Raw genomic sequence first — 21,973 nt, 5'->3', positions numbered from 1 at the left:
AATGTCAGGATGGATTGCTGCTCCGATTTTAAAAAAAATATATTTTTATTCAAATTTTTCCAACAAACTTTTTAACAAACAAACCCCCCCCCCCCCCCCATAACGAAAAGAAGACAGAACACAAACACCACAATCAAAAATAATAACCTACTTATACATTGGATTTCTCCCGCATATATTAACCCCCCCATATAACATTCAAAAGTACCCTTGGGGAACCCCCCCCACCCGACCAAATACCCCCCCGGAAGAGACCCCCCCCCCCCCCCCCCCCTCGAGGGACGAGGCAGGGGTGCCGTGCCCCCTGTCCCCCTTGTTTGCATTGGCAATTGAGCCTTTGGCCATGGCACTAAGGGAGTCCAGGAAATGGAGGGGGGTGGTCCGAGGGGGAGAGGAGCATCGAGTGTCGCTGTATGCAGACGACCTGTTGCTGTATGGGGCAGATCTAGTGGAGGGGATGGTGGAGGTCATGCAGATCGTAAGGGAGTTTGGGGACTTCTCGGGCTATAAGCTCAATGTCGGGAAAAGTGAGCTCTTTGTGGTGCATCCAGGGGACCAGGGAAGAGGGATAGACGACCTACCGTTGAGGAGGGCGGAAAGGAGCTTTCGGTACTTGGGGATCCAGGTAGCTAGGAGCTGGGGGGCCCTGCATAAACTTAATTTGACGCGGCTGGTGGAGCAGATGGAGGAGGACTTCAAATGATGGGATGTGTTGCCACTCTCGCTAGCGGGCAGGGTACAGTCAATTAAAATGACGGTTCTCCCAAGGTTTCTTTTCGTGTTCCAGTGCCTTCCTATTAGGATTACCAAGGCCTTTTTTAAGCGGGTAGGTAGGAGCATCATGGGCTTTGTGTGGGCAAACAAGACCCCAAGGGTAAGGAGGGGGTTTCTGAGGCGTAGTAGGGACAGGGGAGGGCTGGCGGTGCCGAATCTGGAGGGCTATTATTGGGCAGCCAACGTAGCGATGATCCGTAAGTGGGTGATGGAGGGAGAAGGGGCGGCATGGAAGAGGTTGGAGATGGCGTCCTGCAAAGGAACGAGCCTGAGGGCGCTGGTGACGGCACTGCTGCCGCTCTCGCCGACAAGGTACACCACGGGTCTGGTAGTGGCGGAAACGCTAAAGATCTGGGGGCAGTGGAGACGACATAGGGGTGAGATGGGAGCCTTGGTGTGGTCCCCGATCCGGGAGAACCACCGGTTCGTCCCAGGGAGGATGGATGGGGGGTTTCGGAGCTGGCATCGGGCAGGGATCAGAAGGATGGGGGACCTGTTTATAAACGGGACGTTTGCGAGCCTCGGGGTGCTGGAGGAGAAGTTCAGGTTGCCCCCGGGAAATGCGTTCAGGTATATGCAAGTGAGGGCGTTTGTGAGGCGGCAGGTGAGGGAATTCCCGTCGCTCCCGGCACAGCGGATCCAGGACAGGGTGATTTCGAGGGTATGGGTCGGAGAGGGCAAGGTTTCGGCGATATATCAGGAGATGAAAGAAGAGGGGGAGGCTTTGGTAGAGGAGCTGAAGGGCAAGTGGGAGGAGGAGTTGGGGGAGGAGATTGAAGAGGGTCTATGGGCAGATGCCCTGAGTAGGGTTAATTCCTCTTCCTCATGTGCCAGGCTCAGCCTGATACAGTTTAAGGTTGTTCACAGAGTGCATAAGACGGGGGCGAGGCTGAGTAGATTCTTTGGGGTGGAGGACCAATGTGGGAGGTGCTCGGGAAGCCCGGCGAATCACGTCCACATGTTTTGGTCGTGCCTGGCACTGGAAGGATTCTGGAGGGGTTTCGCGAGAACTATATCTAAGGTGGTGAAAGTCCAGGTCAAACCAAGTTGGGGGCTGGCATTATTTGGGGCGGCGGACAAGCCGGGAGTGCAGGAGGCGAAAGAGGACGGCATTCTGGCCTTTGCGTCCCTGGTAGCCCGATGGAGGATCTTGCTATTATGGAAGGATGCGAAGCCCCCCAGTGTGGAAGCCTGGACAAATGACATGGCAGGGTTCATTAAACTAGAGAGGATAAAGTTTGCCCTGAGAGGGTCTGCGCAGTGGTTCTTCAGGCGGTGGCAACCGTTCCTTGACTATCTCGCGGAGCGCTAGAAGGACCTCGGTCAGCAGCAGCAGCAACCTAGGGAGGGGAGGGGGATATTTGGGTGGGTGGGGGAGGGGTTTTTCCCCAGGTAGTATTTGTACAAACATAGGGGAGGGTTAATATGTGCGGGAGAAATCATTGTATAAGTTCTGTACTATGTTTGCTTGATATGTTGTAGCCACCTAAAATGGCTGAGTCCCTATTAATTTGGCCAAAACCCGATTTAAAATGGCTAACCGAAAAGGCTGATGGGAAAAGCAGCCAACAGGACACAAACGGACAGCTGCAGACAGAATAGCGTATTCGGCTCTGGGGAAGTCGGCCCAGATCGATACTCAAGACTATTAGCAGCACATCAACTCAGACATCTGCAGTTTAATCGGCTATCCCCGGGAACAATTGCAACATATTAGCAATTGAATGCTGGGCCAGACCTGTCGGCGCCTGCAGTGGCCGAAACAAAGACAGGTGAACGACCACCCCCCGATCGAGGAATCGCCCCGTTATTGGAACATATCGAACCCAGTGATTGGGAACAAGTCCAATCACTTGGACTCAGGGTCAAGGGCCGCCCCGAGAGGCGGGAAGCCCCTGGGCCCTATAAAGTGAGGGGCCAAGTTCAGATCTCTCTCTCTCTCCCTTCTTCTCCTGCTCGCGACCTTCGCAAGAACATCGACCAGAAACAGTAAGTTTGACTCCAGCGATCGCTACCCGATAAAGACTCCTAGCCATCGACCCGTTTCAGCCTTTTGAATCCCGCGGGCCAGATCCGATTGGATAAGCCATTCGTTTCCCTGACCTGGTGGGCCCTTCCTAAAGTTAAGTATTGGCCAGTAGTGGTAGGTTTCGCTACAGATAGTAGGATTATTGTGTAAGCATTAATTGTATATAATAAATGACCATTGATTTCAATCTTACTAAGCGGTGTGCTGACTCATTAATCATAACTCGAGCTTGAACCACGTGGCGGTATCAGAAAGATACCTGGCGACTCGTGAGCAAAGGTGACATAATCAGAGGTAATAAAACTAAGGCTAAAGAGATCAACAATGTTTATGTTTTGTTTTGCTCTTTTGTCTTTTTCTTTTCTGTTACGGGGGGTGGGGGGGGAGGTTAACTGGTTGAAAATATTTGTTGGAAAAACTTTGAATAAACATATTTTAAAAAATAAATAAAAATTTGAGTCCAACTTTTCAGGAGTTTTGAAAGAGTGGTGCCGCGATCTTAGAATGTGACCCATAATCGCGCTGGCTGCAGCATACCGAACTTCACCCCCTTCCGATGGAGCACCGCCTTGGCCCGATTAAAGCCAGCTCTCTTCTTGGCCACCTCTGCACTCCAGTCCTGGTAGATTCGGATCTCCGTGTTCTCCCACCTGCTGCTCCGCTCTTTCTTGGCCCATCTCAAGACACACTCTCTATCCATAAAGCGGTGAAACCTCACCAGTACAGCCGTTGGCGGCTCGCTGGCCTTGGGTCTCCTTGCCAGGACTCGATGAGCCCCATCTAGCTCCAGGGGGCTCGGGAAGGCTCCCGCGCCCATCAGCGAATTGAGCATCGTGCTCACATATGCCCCGGTATCGGGCCCCTCCACTCCTTCGGGGAGACCCAGAATCCAAAGATTCTTCCTCCTCGACCTATTCTCCAGGTCCTCAAATCTTTCCGCCCACCTCTTGTGCAGCGCCTCGTGTGCCTCCACCTTCACCGCCAGGCCCAAGATCTCATCCTCGTTCTCCGAGGCTTTCTGCCGCACCTCCTGGATCGCCGCCCCCTGGGCCCTCTGGGTTTCCACTAGCTTCTCAATCGCCGCCTTCATTGGCGCCAGCATTTCTGTCTTCAGCTCCTCAAAGCAGCGTTTAAGAAACTCCTGCTGCTCCTGCGACCACTGCGCCCATGCTGCTTGGTCTCCACCCGCCGCCATCTTGCTTTTTCTCCCTCTCACTTTTCACTGCTCCAAGATCCCATTTTTCACCGCTCCACTTCTGGTCCAATCCATATACTGCCGGGGGGACCTTGCTGTCACCTTCCCACACTGGAAGCCGTCGAACAAGTGCCGTTGGGGCCCCTCTGGAGAGCCCTAAAGTCCTTTCCAGGTGGGAGCTGCCGAACATGCGACCTATTCAGGCATGGCCGCAACCGGAAGTCGATTGCTGCTCAGTTAATCGCTATTGTCACATTGTCCTGAATTATTGTATCAAAACCACTTTTTTTTTCTCAAATGGGTGTGGCTTTAACAATGGTTTTAACCATGGTCCTGATTACATTCCGCGCTGGTAGTTGTTACAAATTCTACACCATGGGTCCACGATGACAATCTGTCACTTGATGCAGAACTTGATACATGGATAGGGAAAGCAACTACCATCTTTGGTCAACTCTCAAAATGTACAGGGAGTAACATCAGTCTGATTCTTCAGACAAAGCTGGTGGGTTGAGGCATGTGCTATCAGCACCTTGCTGTATGGAGGATGGGCGACTTAACAGCTATCAAGAAAAGAGGCTCAATGAGTTCCATCTCTGCTGTCTGCAGTGTATTATTGAGATATCCTGACAGGACAAAATCACAAATGTCCTCTGAAAGGTAGAGCTCTCAGTTTGTTAGCACACACCCAACATAAGTGGCTTCTTAGCTCGGAAGCTTCTGCAGGATGGAAGGCGGTCACATACCCAAGGACTTCCTGTCTTGTGTGGTGGCGGGAGCCAAACAACCCGTCAGCCACCCAAAGTTCCGCTTCAGTGATGCTTGTAAGTGTGCCAGAAAGGTCCGAGACAGCACGGTAGCATAGTGGATAGCACAATTGCTTCACAGCTCCAGGGTCCCAGGTTCGATTCCGGGTTGGGTCACTGTCTGTGCGGAGTCTGCAGATCCTCCCCGTGTGTGCGTGGGTTTCCTCCGGGTGCTCCGGTTTCCTCCCGCAGTCCAAAGATATGCAGGTTAGGTGGATTGGCCATGATAAATTGCCCTTAGTGTTGGGTGGGGTTACTGGGTTATGGGGATCGGGTGGAGGTGTTGACCTTGGGTAGGGTGCTCTTTCCAGGAGCCGGTGCAGTCTCGATGGGCCGAATGGCCTCCTTCTGCACTGTAAATTCTATGTTAATCTATGTTAATCTATGGGTAGCACAGTTGCTTCACAGCTCCCGGGTCCCAGGTTCGATTCCCGGCTTTGGTCACTGTCTGTGCGGAGTCTGCACGTTCTCCCCGTGTGTGCGTGGGTTTCCTCCGGGTGATCCGGTTTCCTCCCACAGTCCAAAGATGTGCAGGTTAGGTGAATTGGCCATGCTAAATTGCCCATCGTGTCCAAAAAGGATAGGTGTGGTTACGGGGATAAAGGGGATTGGGTGGAGGCGTAGGGCTTTAAGTGGGGTGCTCTTTCCAAGGGCCAGTGCAGACTCGATGGGCTGAATGGCCTCCTTCTGCACTGTAAATTCTATGTTTCTATGGATTATTGCATCAGGAAGTCACTAACTGACAAGAGAGGAAAATGATGACACTTCCTATGGGCTAGCATGCACCAGGATAATGAGCAATGGAGTGGCTTCATAATAACCTACATTGACGCTTGGTAGTTTCATGTATGGCACTTGTGGCAGAACCTGCCTCTTAATGATTGGTCTCTTCAGCCGTCAGCCAAGAAGTGCCACATAAAGACGCCCTAGAAATTGATTTATTTGCTGTTTTTATAATGAAAATGCCCGAATAAGAAAAGAACTGCCAAAAAACTAGTTACAGAGCGTTTTGCTCTCAGGCTGCTTGTTTCTTTATGCAGTGATGGCAATGCTAGGAGCAGAAATTGTGGACAAAATTCCATTCCATTTCAGAAGGGCTGTGGTGACCTTTTGGGTAATATATTTTTTCAGGACTTTAGGCAGGAAAATGGAGATCCATCCTTTTTTGTGAGTTCCCTTATATATGAGAAAACGGTCATTATAACAGGAGTGTTTTTAATTGGTTACAGAATATCCGCCGATCTCCCTTAGATGTATCAATCATTTGTCATCCGATCTGATGCCTTGTCCTTGTGTGCGCTTTCCATTGTTTCGATAATGAATTCTGAATAATTTAGTTGTATTTTATGTTGAAGTTGAAAATGGAACTAATGATTCAAGCGTCTCACTATAGTATTCTATTTTTCCTTTCCAGATGAGTCTGATGTAGAAGGAGGTAAGAACTTAAGTTTCAGCATTGGCTGTTACTCTTTGTTTCGAACTGAAAATAAAAAAATATTGTAAGCTCACTGATTCAAATGTCTGGTAGCTTGTTATTAGAACAGATGAAGGGAAACACATCTGACATCTGAGTTTCACTCTCTGGGTATAATTTATGCATTTTGCTGTGCAGCTGGAAATGTGATCTCACTCAACCTACTCCAAAAATTCATGTATTCATTATTACATATTATTCATAGAATTTCATAACATTTTCAGTGCAGAAGGAGGCTATTCAGCCCATCGAGTCTGCACCAGCTCTTTGAAACAGCACCCTACCTAAGCACAGGCCTCCACCCGTAACCCAGTAACCCCCCTAACCTTTTTGGACACTAAGGGCAATTTAGCATTGCCAAAGCACCAGACCTGCGCATCTTTGGACTGTGGGAGGAAACCGGAGCACCTGGAGGAAACCCACGCAGACACGGGGAGAAAGTGCAAACACCACACAGACCGTGACCAAGCCAGGAATCGAACCTGGGACCCTGGAGCTGTGAAGCAACTGTGCTACCGGGCCGCCCATTATCCTCATTAATTTGGTAAAATTCTCACTACTCAGGAGGTGTGGGTTGAATCCCCACTTCAATCTAGGCTTGCACTTTAATGCTGCAACATGCTTAATACATTTTGGAAATGCCTTTCTTCAAATGAACTTTTAGGAAATGTGAAAAATTCCCATGACATTGTTTATAGGCGTGATGTGGAGATGCCGGCGTTGGACTGGGTTGAGCACAGTAAAAAGTCTTGCAACACCAGGTTAAAGTCCAACAGGTTTATTTCAAATCATTAGCTTTCGGAGCACTGCACCTACCTCAGGTGAATGAAGAGGTAGGTTCCAGAAACATATATATAGACAAAATCAAAGATGTAAGACAATGCTTTGAATGCAAGCATTTGCAGGTAATTAAGTCTTTACAGATCCAGAGAGAGGGGTAATTCCAGGTTAAAAAGGTGTGAATTGTCTCACGCCAAGACAGTTGGTAGGATTTTGCAAGCCCAGGCCAGATGGTGGGGGGGTGAATGTAATGTGACATGAATCCAAGGTCCCGGTTGAGACCGGACTCATTTAAAAAAATTTAAATTTTTTTTAAATTAAGGTTTTCATAAAACATCAATAACAAAATGAAAAAGGAACCCAACAGGGTTAAGTACAAAACACAGTCCAGAAAAACAACCCTCCATACCCCCCTCCCCCCGTACATAAATAATAAATTAACATTAACACCCCGACTTAACACAACAGGTATATACACCCCCTCAGACCCTCAAGTGTAAATAACAAAAACAAAAATAAAGTCCCCCCCCCCCCCCCCCCCCCCGAGTTGCTGCTGCCATTGACCAATGTCTACCGTTTTGCCAGGAAGTCTAAGAACGGTTGCCACCGTCTAAAGAACCCTTGTACCAACCCTCTCAAGGCGAATTTCACCCTCTCCAACTTAATAAACCCCGCCATATCGTTGATCCAGGATTCCATGCTTGGGGGCCTCGCATCCTTCCACTGAAGAAGAATCCTTCGCCGGGCTACCAGGGACGCAAAGGCCAGAATACCGGCCTCTTTCGCCTCCTGCACTCCCGGGCTCCTCTGCGACCCCAAATATTGCGAGCCCCCAGCTCGGTTTGACCCTGGATCCTACCACCCTCGACACCATCCTCGCTACGCCCTTCCAAAATTCCTCCAGCGCTGGGCACGCCCAGAACATGTGGGTGTGATTTGCTGGGCTCCCTGAGCATCTAACACACCTGTCCTCACCCCCAAAAAACCGGCTCATCCTTGTCCCGGTCATGTGTGCCCTGTGCAGCACCTTAAACTGTATGAGGCTGAGCCTCGCGCACAGTGAGGAAGAGTTCAGCCTCCCTAGGGCATCTGCCCACGTCCCTTCCTCAATCTCCTCTCCCAACTCCTCCTCCCACTTACCTTTCACCTCCACCACTGAGGCCTCTGCCTCCTCCTGCATCACCTGGTAAGTTTCCGAGATCTTCCCAACCACCCCCCCGAGAGCACCCTGTCCTGTACTGTGTGGCAGCAGCCGCGGGAATTCCACCACCTGCCGCCTGGCAAACGCCCTTACCTGTAAGTACCTGAAGGTGTTCCCCGGGGGAGCCCGTACTTCTCCTCCAGCTCACCCAGGCTCGCGAACTTCCCGTCCACAAACAGGTCCCCCAATCTTCGTATCCTTGCCCTGTGCCACCCCGAAAACCCTCCATCTGTTCTCCCTAGGACGAACCGGTGGTTCCCTCGTATTGGGGTCTACACCGAGGCCCCAACCTCCCCCCTGTGCCGCCTCCACTGCCCCCTGATTTTGAGGGCAGCCGCCACCACCGGGCTCGTTGTATACCTCCTTGGAGGCCGGCAGCGGCGCCGTTGTCAGCGCCCCCAGACTCGTGCCCACACAAGACGCCGTCTCCAGCCTCTTCCATGCAGCCCCCTTCCCCTCCATCACCCACTTGCGCACCATCGTTGCATTGGCGGCCCCAGTAGTACCCACAGAGGTTGGGCAGCGCCAGCCCCCCCTATCTCTACTCCGCTCCAGGAACAACCTTCTCACCCTCGGAGTCCCTCGTGCCCACACAAACCCCATTATACTCCTGTTGATCTGCCTAAAAAAGGCCTTCGGGATAAACACGGGGAGGCACAGGAACAGGAACAAAAACCTTGAGAGCACCGTCATTTTGACTGACTGCACCCTACCCGCCAATGACAGCGGCAACGCGTCCCACTTCTTGAACTCCTCCTCCATTTGCTCCAACTGCCTTGTAAAATTAAGCCTATGCAGGGCCCCCCAGCTCCTGGCCACCTGGACCCCCAAATACCTGAAGCTCCTCTCCGCCCATTTTAGTGGGAGCTTGCCAATCCCCCTCTCCTGGTCCCCTGGGTGTACCACGAACAGCTCGCTCTTCCCCATGTTGCGCTTGTACCCCGAGAAATCCCCGAATTCCCTAAGGATCCTCATTACCTCCGGCATTCCCCCCACCGGTCCGCCACACATAGCAGCAAATCGTCCGCATAGAGCGACACCCTATGCTCCTCCCCACCCCCCACCAACCCCCTCCAGTTCCTCGACTCCCTCAGTGCCATAGCCAGGGGTTCAATCGCCAGTGCGAAAAGCAGGGGGTCAGGGGACACCCCTGCCTCGTCCCTCGGTGCAACCGAAAGTACTCGGATCTCCTCCTGTTCGTGGCCACACTTGCCATCCGGACCTCATACAACAGCCTAACCCACCTGACAAACCCCTCCCCAAACCCAAACCTCTTCACCTCCCACAGGTACCCCCACTCTACCCTATCGAAGGCTTTCTCAGCGTCCATCGCCACCACTATTGCCGCCTCTCCCTCCCTCGCCGGCATCATGATAACGTTCAAAAGCCTCCGCACGTTCGCGTTCAACTGCCTCCCCTTCACGAACCCCGTCTGGTCTTCGTGGATGATCTGCGGCCCTCAATCCTCGTGGCTAAGACCTTCGCCAGCACCTTGGCATGTACGTTTAGCAACAAAATCGGCCTGTATGACCCACACTGCAGGGGATCCTTGTCCCACTTCAGGATCAAGGCGATCAGTGCCCGGGACATCGTCGGGGGCAAAGCCCCCCCCCCTCCCTTGCCTCATGGAAGGTCCTAACTAGGAATGGGCCCAACAGGTCCATATATTTTTTATAGAATTCGACCGGGAAACCGTTCGGCCCCGGTGCCTTCCCCGTCTGCATGCTTCCTATCCCTTTGATCAGCTCCTTCAGCCCAATCGGGACCCCCCATCCTGCCACCAGTCCCTCCTCCACCTTCGGAAACCTCAATTGGTCCAGAAAGCGGCCCATCCCTCCCTCCTCCAGTGGGGGTTCGGACCGGTACAATTCTTCATAAAAGTCCCTGAAGACCCCATTGATGCCAACCCCACTCCGCACCACACTCCCTCCCCTTTCCTTAACTGCCCCGATCTCCCTAGCTGCGTCCCGCTTCCGAAGCTGATGCGCCAGCATCCGGCTTGCCTTTTCCCCATACTCGTAAATCGCCCATTGGGCCTTCCTCCACTGCACCTCCGCCTTCCTGGTGGTCACCAGGTTGAATTCGGCCTGGAGGCTGCGCCTCTTCCTCAACAATCCTTCCTCGGGCACCTCCGCATACCTCCTGTCTACCCTCACCATCTCCCCCACCAGCCTCTCCCTCTCACCCCCGCTCCCTCCTCTCCTTGTGGGCCCTAATGGAGATCAGCTCTCCCCTAACCACCGCCTTCAGTGCCTCCCATACCATCCCCACTCGGACCTCCCCATTATCGTTGGTCTCCAGGTACCTCTCTATACTTCCTCAGACCCGCTCACTCACCTCCTCGTCCGCCATCAGCCCCACCTCCAAGCGCCACAACGGGAGCTGGTCCCTCTCCACCCCCAGCTCTAAGTCCACCCAATGCGGGGCGTGATCCGAAATGGCTATCGCCGAATACTCGGTATCCTCTACTCTCGCTATCAGCGCCCTACTCAAAATGAAAAAGTCGATTCGAGAATAAGCCTTATGGACATGTGAGAAGAATGAAAATTCCCTAGCCCCCGGCCTTGCAAATCTCCAAGGGTCCACCCCTCCCATCTGGTCCATAAACCCCCTCAGCACTCTAGCCGCCGCCAGTTTCCTACCCGTCCTAGACCTGGAGCGATCCAGTGCCAGATACAGCATCGTGTTAAAGTCTCCCCCCATTGTCAGGCCCCCCACTTCCAAGTCTGAGATCCGACCCAACATGCGCCGCATAAAACCCGCATCGTCCCAATTCGGGGCATACACATTGACCAGTACCACCCTCTCTCCCTGCAGCTTACCACTTAGCATTACGTACCTACCGCTATTGTCTGCCACAATGCTCGACGCCTCGAATGACACCTTTCCCACCAAGGTCGCCACCCCTCGATTTTTGGCATCCTCCCATTGTGTGACACACCCTCCTCTTCTGTTCCCCATCCACAGGCTCTCCCCCTCCCCCTTCCATCCTCAGCGCGGGAAACAACCCTCGCTTCCCCGGCCCCGCCGCCTCCAGTCTTCAGCACCTCTGACGCAGCTCCTTTTACAGGCCCAGTCCCCTCACCCCCGACTCGGGCCTCCCCCTCCCTCGCGGGGCCCCATCTCACCGCCGGCCATCCACCCCTGTTCCATTTGCTTACCCCCCTCCAAGAGCCCCCCCCGACCAACGCAACCAAAACAGTGCCCAACCCGCCCTAACCACCATCACCGGACCAGAAAGAGAAAAGAAAAAAAAAACAAGAGCAAAGGACCCCCCCTCAAAAAGTAACATAACAACCGCAATCCCCAAACGCCCACCCCGACCCTCAATCTGTGTCCAACTTCTCGGCCTGACTTCAAAGGCCCACGCCTCCTCCGGAGACTCAAAATAATGGTGCTGGTCCTTGTAGGTGACCCACAGTCGCGCCGGCTGCAACATGACAAATTTCACCCCCTTCCTGTGCAGCACTGCCTTCGCTCGATTGTACCCGGCCCTCCTCTTCGCCACCTCCGCACTCCAGTCCTGGTATATTCGAACCTCCGCGTTCTCCCACCTGCTACTCCTCTTCTTCTTGGCCCAGCAGAGCACACGCTCCCGATCAGCGAACCGATGAAACCGCACCAGCACCGCCCGCGGAGGCTCATTAGCCTTGGGCCTCCTCGCCAGCACTCGATGGGCCCCTTCCAGCTCCAGGTTCCCCTGGAAGGACCCCGCTCCCATCAATGAGTTCAACATGGTGACCACATAGGCCCCCACGTCCGGCCCCTCCAGCCCCTCCGGGAGGCCCAGAATCCTCAGATTCATCCGCCTCGACCGATTCTCCATCTCCTCGAACCGCTCCTGCCATTTCTTGTGGAGCGCCTCGTGCGCCTCCACCTTTACCGCCAGGCCTAAGATCTCATCCTCGTTGTCTGAGATCTTTTGTCGGGCCTCGCGGATCGCCACCCCCTGGGCCGTCTGTGCCTCCAGCAGCTTATCAATAGAAGCCTTCACCGGCTCAAGCAGGTCCGCTTTAATCTCTCTGAAGCAGTGCTGGATAACCTCCTGTTGCTCCTGCGCCCACTGCATCCACGCTGCCTGGTCTCCGCCCGCCGCCATTTTGTTCTTCTTCCCTCGCACCTTCTTCGGGCCCACCACCACCTTTTTAGTCGCCCCGCTCCTGGTAAAAGCCATATACTGTCGGGGAACTATTGTAATCTCCTTCCCACACCGGGAAACGTCGAAGAAATACCGTTGGGGGCCCTGAAAAGAGCCCAAAAGTCGAGGCCGTACTCATGTGTGCAGAACGTGGCTATAAGTTTCTGTTCAGCGATTCTGCTTTGTCGCGCCTTGGAGAAGGCTTACCCGGAGATCAGTGGCTGAATGCCCTTGACTGCTGAAGTGTTCCCCGCCTGGAAGGGAACATTCATGCCTGGCGATTGTCACACGCTGTCCGTTTTTCCGTTGTCGCAGCGGCTGCATGGTATCGCCAATGTACCATGCTTCGGGACATCCTTTCCTGTAGCGTAAGAGGTAGACAACGTTGGCCGAGTCGCACGAGTATGTACCGCGTACCTGGTGGGTGGTGTTCTCGCGTGTAATGGTGGTACCCATGTCGATGATCTGGCACGTCTTGCAGAGACGGCAGGGTTGTGTGGTGTCGTGGTCGCTATTCTGAAGGCTGGGTAGTTTGCTGGAAACATTGGTTTGTTTGAGGTTGCGCGGTTGTTTGAAGGCAAGTAGTGGGGGTGTGGGGATGACCTTGGCAAGATGTTCGTCTTCATCGATGACATGTTGAATGCTGCGAAAATGATGTTGTTTCTCTGCAACGAGGAAATACTGGACGACAAAGGGTATTCTGTCAGTTGTGTCCCGTGTTTGTTTTCTGAGGAGGCGTTTTTTTGCTGTGGCACGTTGGAACTGTCGATTGATGAGTCGAGCGCCGTATCCCATTCGTACGAGGGCATCTTTCAGCATCTGTAGATGTCTGTTACGCTCCTCCTGGTCTGAGCAGATCCTGTGTGTACGGAGGGCTTGTCCATAGGGAATGGCTTCTTTAATGTGTTGAGGGTGGAAGCTGGAGAAGTGGAGCATTGTGAGGTTATCCGTGGGCTTGCGGTAAAGCGAAGTGCTGAGGTGACCGTCCTTGATGGAGATAAGTGTATCCAAGAATGCAACCGATTTTGGTGAGGAGTCCATGGAGAGTCTGATGGTGGGATGGAACTTATTGATGTCATTGTGTTGTCGTTTCAGTGATTTTCGCCGAGGGGATTACCCCTCTCTCTGGATCTAAAAGACTTAATTACCTGCAAATGCTCGCATTCAAAGCATTGTCTTGCATCTTTGACTTTGTCTTGGTATAAGTTTCTGGAACCTACCTCTTCATTCACCTGAGGAAGGAGCAGTGCTCCGAAAGCTAGTGATTTGAAACAAACCTGTTGGACTTTAACCTGGTGTTGTAAGACTTCTTATTGTTTACAGGAACAGAAATAGATTATGTACCTTGAACAGATCCACCATTTAATTAGTTCATAGCCAATCAATACTGTAAAATCAGTTGTTTCTGCAGCATATCCTTGGAAACCCTTACCAAATAAAATCTGTTGGATTTTATTACTGAATAGTTTAATTGACCCAGTATTCAGAGCCTTTGGAGTGTATTCTGGATCTTTAATACCGTCTGTGCATAAAGGTGCTTCCTAATTTCACTTTCAAATGATCTTAAACCATTTGGAATGTCTTGATAGTATGATTGCTAAATTTGCTTAAGACATAAAGATGGGTAGGAGAGTGAGTTGTAGGAGGACATAAATATGAAAAGGGACATGGATAGGTTAAGTGAGTGGCGAAAAAATTGACAGGTGGAGCATTATGTGGGAAAATGTGAATTTGTCCACCTTGGCACGAAGAATAGAAAAACGGTGTATTATTTGCATAACTCTACAGTGCAGAGGGATCTGGGTGTCCTGGTGCATAAATCACAAAGTTAGTATGCAGGTACAGCAAGTGATTAGGAAGACAAATGGAATATTGTCATTTATTTAAAGGGGAATGAAAATAAAGGTAAGGGTGTTTTGCTTCAGTTGTACAGGACATTGATGAAACCACACCTGGAATACTGCCTACGGTACTGGTCTCCTTACTTAAGAAAGGGCATAATTGCATCAGAGGAAGTTCAGAAAAAGTGAATTCGATTGATTCCTGGGATGAAGGGGTTATCTTATGAAGATTGGAAAGATTGGGCCTGTATCCATTGGAGTTTACGAGAATGAGAGGCAAACTTATTGAAACATATGAAGTCCTGAGTGGATTTGACAGGGTGGATGCTGAGAGGATGTTTCCCCCTTGTGAGAGAGACTACAACCAGGGGGACAAGGTTAGAAATAAAGGGCCACCCATTTAAGACTGAAATTAAGAGCATTTTGTTTGAGGATTTTTGGTCTGTGGAATTCTCTTCCCCAGAAAGCAGTGGAGTCTGGGTCATTGAATTTATTCAAGGTTTAGTTAGATAAATTCTTGATTGATAAAGGAGTTAAAAGGATATGGGGATAGGCGAGAACATAGAGTTGAGGGCATAATCAGATCAGCTACAATCCTATCAAAGGGTGAAGGAGGTTTAAGGGGCTAAATGGCCTACTGCTCTTAATTCGTATGTTTGTATGTTTGTGGGAGTTCTATTTTCACTCCGACAACATCACCAAAAGTGCATTAACTGACTGTCCATTTCATTACTGTTCATGCAATCTTTTGAAGTGCGAAATTAATGTTATATCTGCCTACAAAAGAAAAAACTTGCATTTACGTTGCAAATTATCAGTCTCAGGATATTCCAAGATCCTTGAATTATCTTTTGAACAAGTCCAAAGAGGTGCAGGTTAGGTGGATTGACCATACTAAATTGCCCCTTAGGGCTATAGGTTACAGGATAGGGCGGGGGAGTGGGCCTAGGTAGGTTGCTCTTTCAGAGGGTTGGTGCAGACTCAATGGGCTGAATGACCTCCTTCTGCATTGTAGGGATTCTATGATTCGAAATGTCAAAATTGTTTTTATATAGTAGAGAAATACAACAACCATTTTTCACATAACTTTTTATTGGCGGTGGTTGAGGGAGAAATGCTGGCTAGGACTCTGGGAATGCTGCATGCTACTCTTTAAATAACATGAACAGGGGCGGGATTCTCCATCCCACTGCACCAGTTTTATGATGCCCCCATCGGCAGTTGGATTCTCTGTCTTACCAGCCGACCAATGGGGTTTCCTATTATGGGCAGCCCCACAACGTCGAGAAATCCCCGGGCTTGGGTGCACTGCCGGCGTAAAGGAGAATCGCGACAGTGGAGAATCCAGCTTGGATCTTTTATATCCACCTGAGCAGGCAAGGAATCTTCAATTTAGCATCTTACTCAATATATAGCACCTCTGACAATGCAGCATTCCCTCAGTAATGTATTGAAGTGCCTACTGAGCGCCCAAGTTGCAATAGAAGAGGCTGCACTTCAAGCACAAGTCATCTAAAATAGGCACCAGCACAAAATGCAGGAATTCTTATGTGCAAGTTAAGCATACATTGAGGGTGGAGCTCCCCCCCAAAATTTCTAAGTTGTGATTCCCACCAGGTGGATCGGTGTGATCCAGATCTCAATCCACTTAAACTTGGAAATGTTTTTGGAGCCAGGGGTGATTTTGCACCATGAGACCTGAAAAAGCTGGCGAGGCTGGATCCTCTGACATTGGGGCACCATTTTTAAAGGACGCCCCGAACTCAGAATAACACTAGGGCAGCACGGTGGCACAGTGGGTTAGCCCTGCTGCCTCGCGGCTCTGAGGTTCGATCCCGGCTCTGGGTCACTGTCCGTGTAGAGTTTGCATATTCTCCCCGTGTTTGCGTGGCTTTGCCCCCACAACCCAAAAATGTGCAGGATAGGTGGATTTGCCACACTAAATTGCCCCTTAATTGGAAAAAATGAATTGGGTACTCTAAATTTATTTTAAAAAAAAAAGAATAACACTAAAGTCCTTCTCCCTCCCCCAATCGCTGGCAAGTACACCTTCCCAAAGTGAGTGACATCCCTCTATGGGTTCGTCACAGGCCCCCCCCCCCCCCCCCCCCCCCTCATTCTCCCCTTCGGGCGCCCCTCTCATTCCTCCCTTCAAGCTCTACCCCTCGGCAGTGCTGACCTGCACTGTCCCTTGGCACCCTGGCAGTGGCAACAGGTTGGTACTGCTAGGTTGTTACTGCCAGGGGGCAGCACTCAAACAGAGCACCTGGTCTTTCGGAATTACTTCAGAACAAAGAAAGAGCCACTATGATAAAACTGTGGTTAGAAACAACATATGGTCTTTCTAGGGAGCACTTAAGAACAAAGAAAATGCCTCTATGAAAAAACTGCAGTTGGAAACAACATCTACTCAAAAGGGAAAACACTTCAGAGTTAATGGACTGTGAAGAGCTATAAAAATAAACAAAGCTAAGCACCTCCTTTGAAATAGCCCGGACCTGTCAATCAAGAGGTGAAAGGTAATGGAACATGACATTGAATGCAAACAATTCAATTCAAAGCTTTTAGGCTTCTCAGCAAGCCCAGAGGCTTATAAACGTTAACGGTGAAAAAAGCACTTCAAAGGTTTCCTATACATCAAAGGGAAGACTTTTATCTTCATCTGTCAGATCTTTGAACTCGACATACTGAAGTAGAGTTTGAAGGTTTTCGAGTCTACAGAGGGAAGACTTGCCACATAACCCCTATCCCAGGAGCGACCTACGACCCAAGCCCCTCCCAACCCTTTCCTGGGGGGTTCATGTGACTCGATCGACTAATGGTGGCCCGAAGGTATGAATTCTGAGGCAATAACCTGGGTGCCCAGGTAGTCAGTCATTTGAAGTCTTCGAACAGTGAGAATGAGTCATCTCACTCTCTGTATGTAGTTTCTTACTTTAATAAACCATTCATTCATTAATCTACCTGGTGGTCGCCTGTCCATAGGATACTACATTGGTGATGAGTATCAACCGGAGTGCCATCCTGCTGTAATGAAAATCAGGTGAGCAGGCCTTGTGTGAAAATTTCTCCTTCGGGGACACACACACACGCTCACTTCAAGTGGTTGGAAGTCCATGACCTCATCAGCAACGGTAGAGAAATTGTGACAGACATTCACCATCCATGGGTTGCCTGAGGTTCTGGTCTCAGATAGTGGGACTGCTTTTACAAGTAAGGATTCCAACATTTTATGGAGACCAATGGCATTCAACATAGTCAAACTGCTCCCTACCATCCTGCTGCAAATGGACTGGCTGGGAGCTGTCCAAACTTTCAAGGCCGCAATGGAAAAAAAAAAACCTCGGCCCCTTTAAAACACGGACTGGTCCGCTTCCTGCTCATTTATTGTACTAGACCTCATGTCACCTGCCAAGAATGGGAAGATGCATTAGAATGCGATTGAATCTTATATTTCCAAATTTGGTGGGGAGGGTGGAGGCTAAACAGAATTAACAGACAAAAACACCACAAGTCAAAGCCGAAAGAACATTTGAGATGGACGAGTTGCTGTATGTGAAGAACTTTGGTGCTGGCCCAAAGTGGCCATAGCCAAAACGGGTCCAGTGTCGTACGTGATAGAGGTTCAAGGAAGAAGTTTAAATTTTAAAAAACAGCAGGATCATTTGAGGAGAAGAGAACCGCACTCTAAACCAGTGGGACAACCTGGGCCCAGTAGCCTTATCAGTGATATGGCAACGGTGAAAGTAGTGCTGCAGCAAGCTACCCCGGGAAGAACCCGGTAATGTTCAGGGGAAACTGAGGAAACGACCCACATGGATCATAGAATTTTAGAATCATAGAATTTACAGTGCAGAAGGAGGCCATTTGGGCCATCGAGTCTGCACCGGCCCCTTGGAAAGAGCACCCCACTTAAGCCCACACCCCCACCCAACGTTTTTGGACACTAAGGGCAATTTATCATCGTCAATCGACGTAACCTGCACATCTTTGGACTGTGGGAGGAAACCGGAGTACCCGGAGGAAACCCACGCACACATGGGGAGAATGTGCAGACTCCACACAGACAGTGACCCAAGCCGGGAATATTACCTGGGACCCTGGAGCTGTGAAGCAATTGTGCTAACCACTATGCGACCGTGCTGCCCTTTGCGATGAATGTATCTTCGCAAATCAGGAGTCAACCTGTTGAGGTTCAAACTGAAGTTGCCTCTATGCTGAAGCACCCGTAAGGAGCGGAGCGATGGCACAGTGGTCAGCACTACTGCCTCACAGCACCAGGAACCTGAGTTCAATTCCGACCTCGGGTGACTCTGGAGTTTGTACATTCTCCTCCTCGTGTCTACGTGGGTTTCCTCCGGGTGCTCTGGTTTCATCCCACAGTCCAAAGATGTGCACGTTAGGTGGATTAGCAATGCAAAACTGCCCCGTAGGGTGGGCTGCAGGAATAGGACGGGGAATTGGGTCGATGTCGGGTAGTTATTTTAAGGGTTGGTGCAGACTCGATGGGCCAAATGGCCTCCTTCCGCACCAAGGGGGTTCTATGATTCTAAGTGAATTGCAGTGTTCTCAAAGAATTAAGAAGTTCCCTGTCCAACTTACAAGATACTGTTTTGACAGCACTGTATATTTTTGCAAGTGTTCCTTTGTTTTTTTAAAAAAGAATGTCATGTGAGGGTACCTTTAAGACATGGATGTTTAAGCAATGTACCTTTACGAAAACAGTGATGTCATAGAGTGGGTGGAACTCAGCTCAGTTCAGCCATTTTGAAGTTAGGTTTTGCAGTTTGAAAAGTGCCTGGCTCGTTTTGCTGAGAGCAGTTTAAAAGTGCCTGGCTGTTTTGCTTTGAGCAGTTTTAAAGTAGAAAGCCAGTTTGAGGCAGCAGCTTGAGAAGTTCTGGTTTGCTGTGATCTGCATGCAGGGAGAAAGCCAGGTTTGAGAAAGCAGCTTGGGTGTGTCTGTCTGTTTCCAGAGGGTTTGCAGGAAGAAAGCAAGGCGCTGGAGCTGAAGTCAACCAAGCTAATATATCTCTGCCATTCTACAGAAAATATATATATCCTTTAACCTGATTTGATATTGTTTAAAGGTGTTCAGTCTCTTGGAAGTTTGAAGGAACAGTTTAAGGAGTTATTTACTGTTGCAATATTTTCTGAGTTATCTTTGAAGTAAGGGGTGTTAAGAGATCCAATGTTTATTTAAGATGTTAAGTTGAGTTCATGGAATAAACAGTGTTTGTGTTTAAAAACCCACGTGTCCATAATTGTAATCCGACACCTAGGGAAAAAGCCGTGTGCCAGGAAATGCAACAAATCCATTAAAGGGAGAGGCTTGTTGAACTCCACGATACATTTTGGGGTTCTGAAAACGCCTCTCCCATAACAATTGGGGGCTTGTCCGGGATAAAAGTCTATCCATTAGATTGGCTTTTGTGAACTTAAAGACAGTGAAAAATTATTGCTTTTCCGGTGTGGTATTTTAGTTTAAGTGGGGAGAGTGTTGTGAACAATGGCTCTTTCAGAGGCTCAGAAGTTTTTGGGGGTGGAGAATGTCACACGTAGTATTTTACGGACAGAAACGAAAAGCAGACTGTTAGATTTGGCAAGAACATTGCAGTTAACATTACCTGACAAAATGCGAAAAGATGAGGTGATTATGGCAGTGGTTAAGCATTTAAAGTTACCTGACAGCGTTTGACTAATTGGAAATGGCAAAAATTCAGTTGCAAATTAAACAAATGGAACATGAGAAAGAATTAAAGCGGCTTGCATACGAGAGTGAGAGAGAGGAAAAAGAAATAGAAAGAGAGAGAGAGAGGAAAAAGAAAAGGAGAGAGTAGAAAGGAGAAAAGAAAGAATAGCCCTAGCAGAACAAAAAGAAAAAGAAAGGAAGATACAGATCAGGGAAAAAGATAGAGAGAGAGTTTGAACTTCAGAAAATGGCCATGAAACATGACAATCAGTTAAAATTGGCAGACGTAAAGGGAAACGTACAGTTGGATGACAGTGATGATAGTGAGAAAGAGTGTCATAGTCGAAGGCTTGGTGGGAATCTATTTAAATATGTCCAAGCATTGCCAAGGTTTGACGAGAAGGAAGTGAAAGCCTTTTTCATTTCATTTGAGAAGGTAGCTAAAGCAATGAAATGGCCACAGGACATGTTGGTGTTACTGATTCAAACAAAGCTGGTAGGTAGAGCTAGTGAAGTGTTTGCATCACCAGCAGAGGAGGTATCTGGAACGTATGAGGAGGTGAAGAAATCCATCTTAAGTGCATATGAGCTAGTGCCTGAAGCTTACAGACAAAGGTTTAGAAATTTAAGGAAAGAATTTGGTCAAACATACATGGAGTTTGAAAGGCTCAAACAGAGTAATTTTGATAGGTGGATAAGGGCTTTGAAAATAGACCAAATGTATGAAGCTCTCAGAGAAATTATACTTTGGAGGAGTTTTAAAATTCAATTCCTGATGTAGTGAGAACTCATGTGGAAGAACAGAGGGTTAAAACTCCGAGATTAGCAGCGGAAATGGCAGGTGATTATGAATTGGTTTCTGACATCAGCTTCAGCCGGTGAGGGATAGAAACTGGGGACATGAGAAATACTCAAGTGGTAAAGATAAAGGTGATCTGATGGGAGACAATAAAGAGAGTGTACCTCAGATTTTAAAAAAAATCCAGGAGGGTGGAAAAGAAATGAAAAGTTTCAGATGTTTTCACTGTAATAAACTAGGCCATGTTAAGTCACAGTGTTGGTGGTTGAAGAAAAGCACTGGGAAGGCTGATGTGGTAAAACAGGATAAGACAGTGGGGTTTGTTAGAGAAGCAAAGGGAAGCAAAGGAGGTGCAAACGATTGTACAGCCTGTTCAAGAAGTAATTGTTAAGAAGGTGCCAGATGTATTTAAAGAATTTACTTGTGTGGGTAAAGTTTACTCGTGTATCAGGAGGAGCAGGTAAAGAAGAATTTTAGGAGATACAGGGGCTAGTCAATCTTTAATGGTAAGAGATGAGGAATTATGTAGTTTGGGAAGAATGTTGCCAGAAAAGGTGATGATATGTGGAATTCAGGGTGAGAGGAGTAGCGTTCCATTATATAAGATAAGGTTCGAAAGTCCAGTGAAGAGTGGTGAAGTGGTAGTAGGAGTAATAGATAAACTGTAGTTTATCTTGGGTAATGATATAGCTGGATCGCAGGTGGGAGTGATGCCTACTCAGTCAACTGAAGTGTTGAAGGACGAATATCCTGGGATTTGTCCAGATTGTGTAGTAACAAGGTCGCAAAGTCACAGGTTAAGACAAGAGGAGAAATCAAAGAGTGAAGATGAAGTTGAAGTGCAATTATCAGAAACGATTTTTGATCAGATGGTTGAAAAAGAACAAGAACAGGTGGAGGATGAGGCGGATATTTTTAGTTCAGGAAAATTGACGGAGTTACAACAGAAAGATGTAGAAATAAAACTGATATATCAGAAAGCATATACGGAAGAGGAATCTGAGAGTATACCAGAGTGTTATTACCGTAAAAATGATGTCTTGATGAGAAAATGGAGACCTGTACATATGCAGGCGGATGAAAAGTGGGCAGAAGTTCATAAAGTAGTATTGCCGGTAGGGTATAGAAAGGAGATGTTGCGAGTTGCACATGAGGTACCAGTGGGAGGTCATTTGGGAATAAGGAAAACTCAAGCTAAAATCCAGAAACATTTTTATTGGCCTGGACTACATAAAGGTGTAGTTAAA

General features: G+C 49.1%; 1 protein-coding gene across 3 annotated transcripts in view; it reads left to right on the top strand.

Annotated features, from left to right (window-relative positions):
* Positions 1–21,973, top strand: part of traf3ip1 (TNF receptor-associated factor 3 interacting protein 1) — a 290,175-nt gene that overhangs the window by 134,361 nt on the left and 133,841 nt on the right. For 2 of the 3 annotated variants that reach the window (XM_072481192.1, XM_072481201.1), the window contains one exon: positions 6,219–6,239. The exons of the other annotated variant lie outside the window; for it this stretch is intronic. In XM_072481192.1, the coding sequence (XP_072337293.1) occupies positions 6,219–6,239 (21 nt within the window). The remainder of the gene's footprint in view (positions 1–6,218; positions 6,240–21,973) is intronic. 3 annotated transcript variants of the gene reach the window in all.

This window comes from Scyliorhinus torazame, chromosome 2 (genome assembly GCF_047496885.1).
Source record: "Scyliorhinus torazame isolate Kashiwa2021f chromosome 2, sScyTor2.1, whole genome shotgun sequence".
In the NCBI taxonomy this organism is placed as follows: domain Eukaryota; kingdom Metazoa; phylum Chordata; class Chondrichthyes; order Carcharhiniformes; family Scyliorhinidae; genus Scyliorhinus; species Scyliorhinus torazame.
The sequence above is the reverse complement of the archived record's forward strand: the minus strand, read 5'-3'. Positions and strand labels throughout refer to the sequence as shown.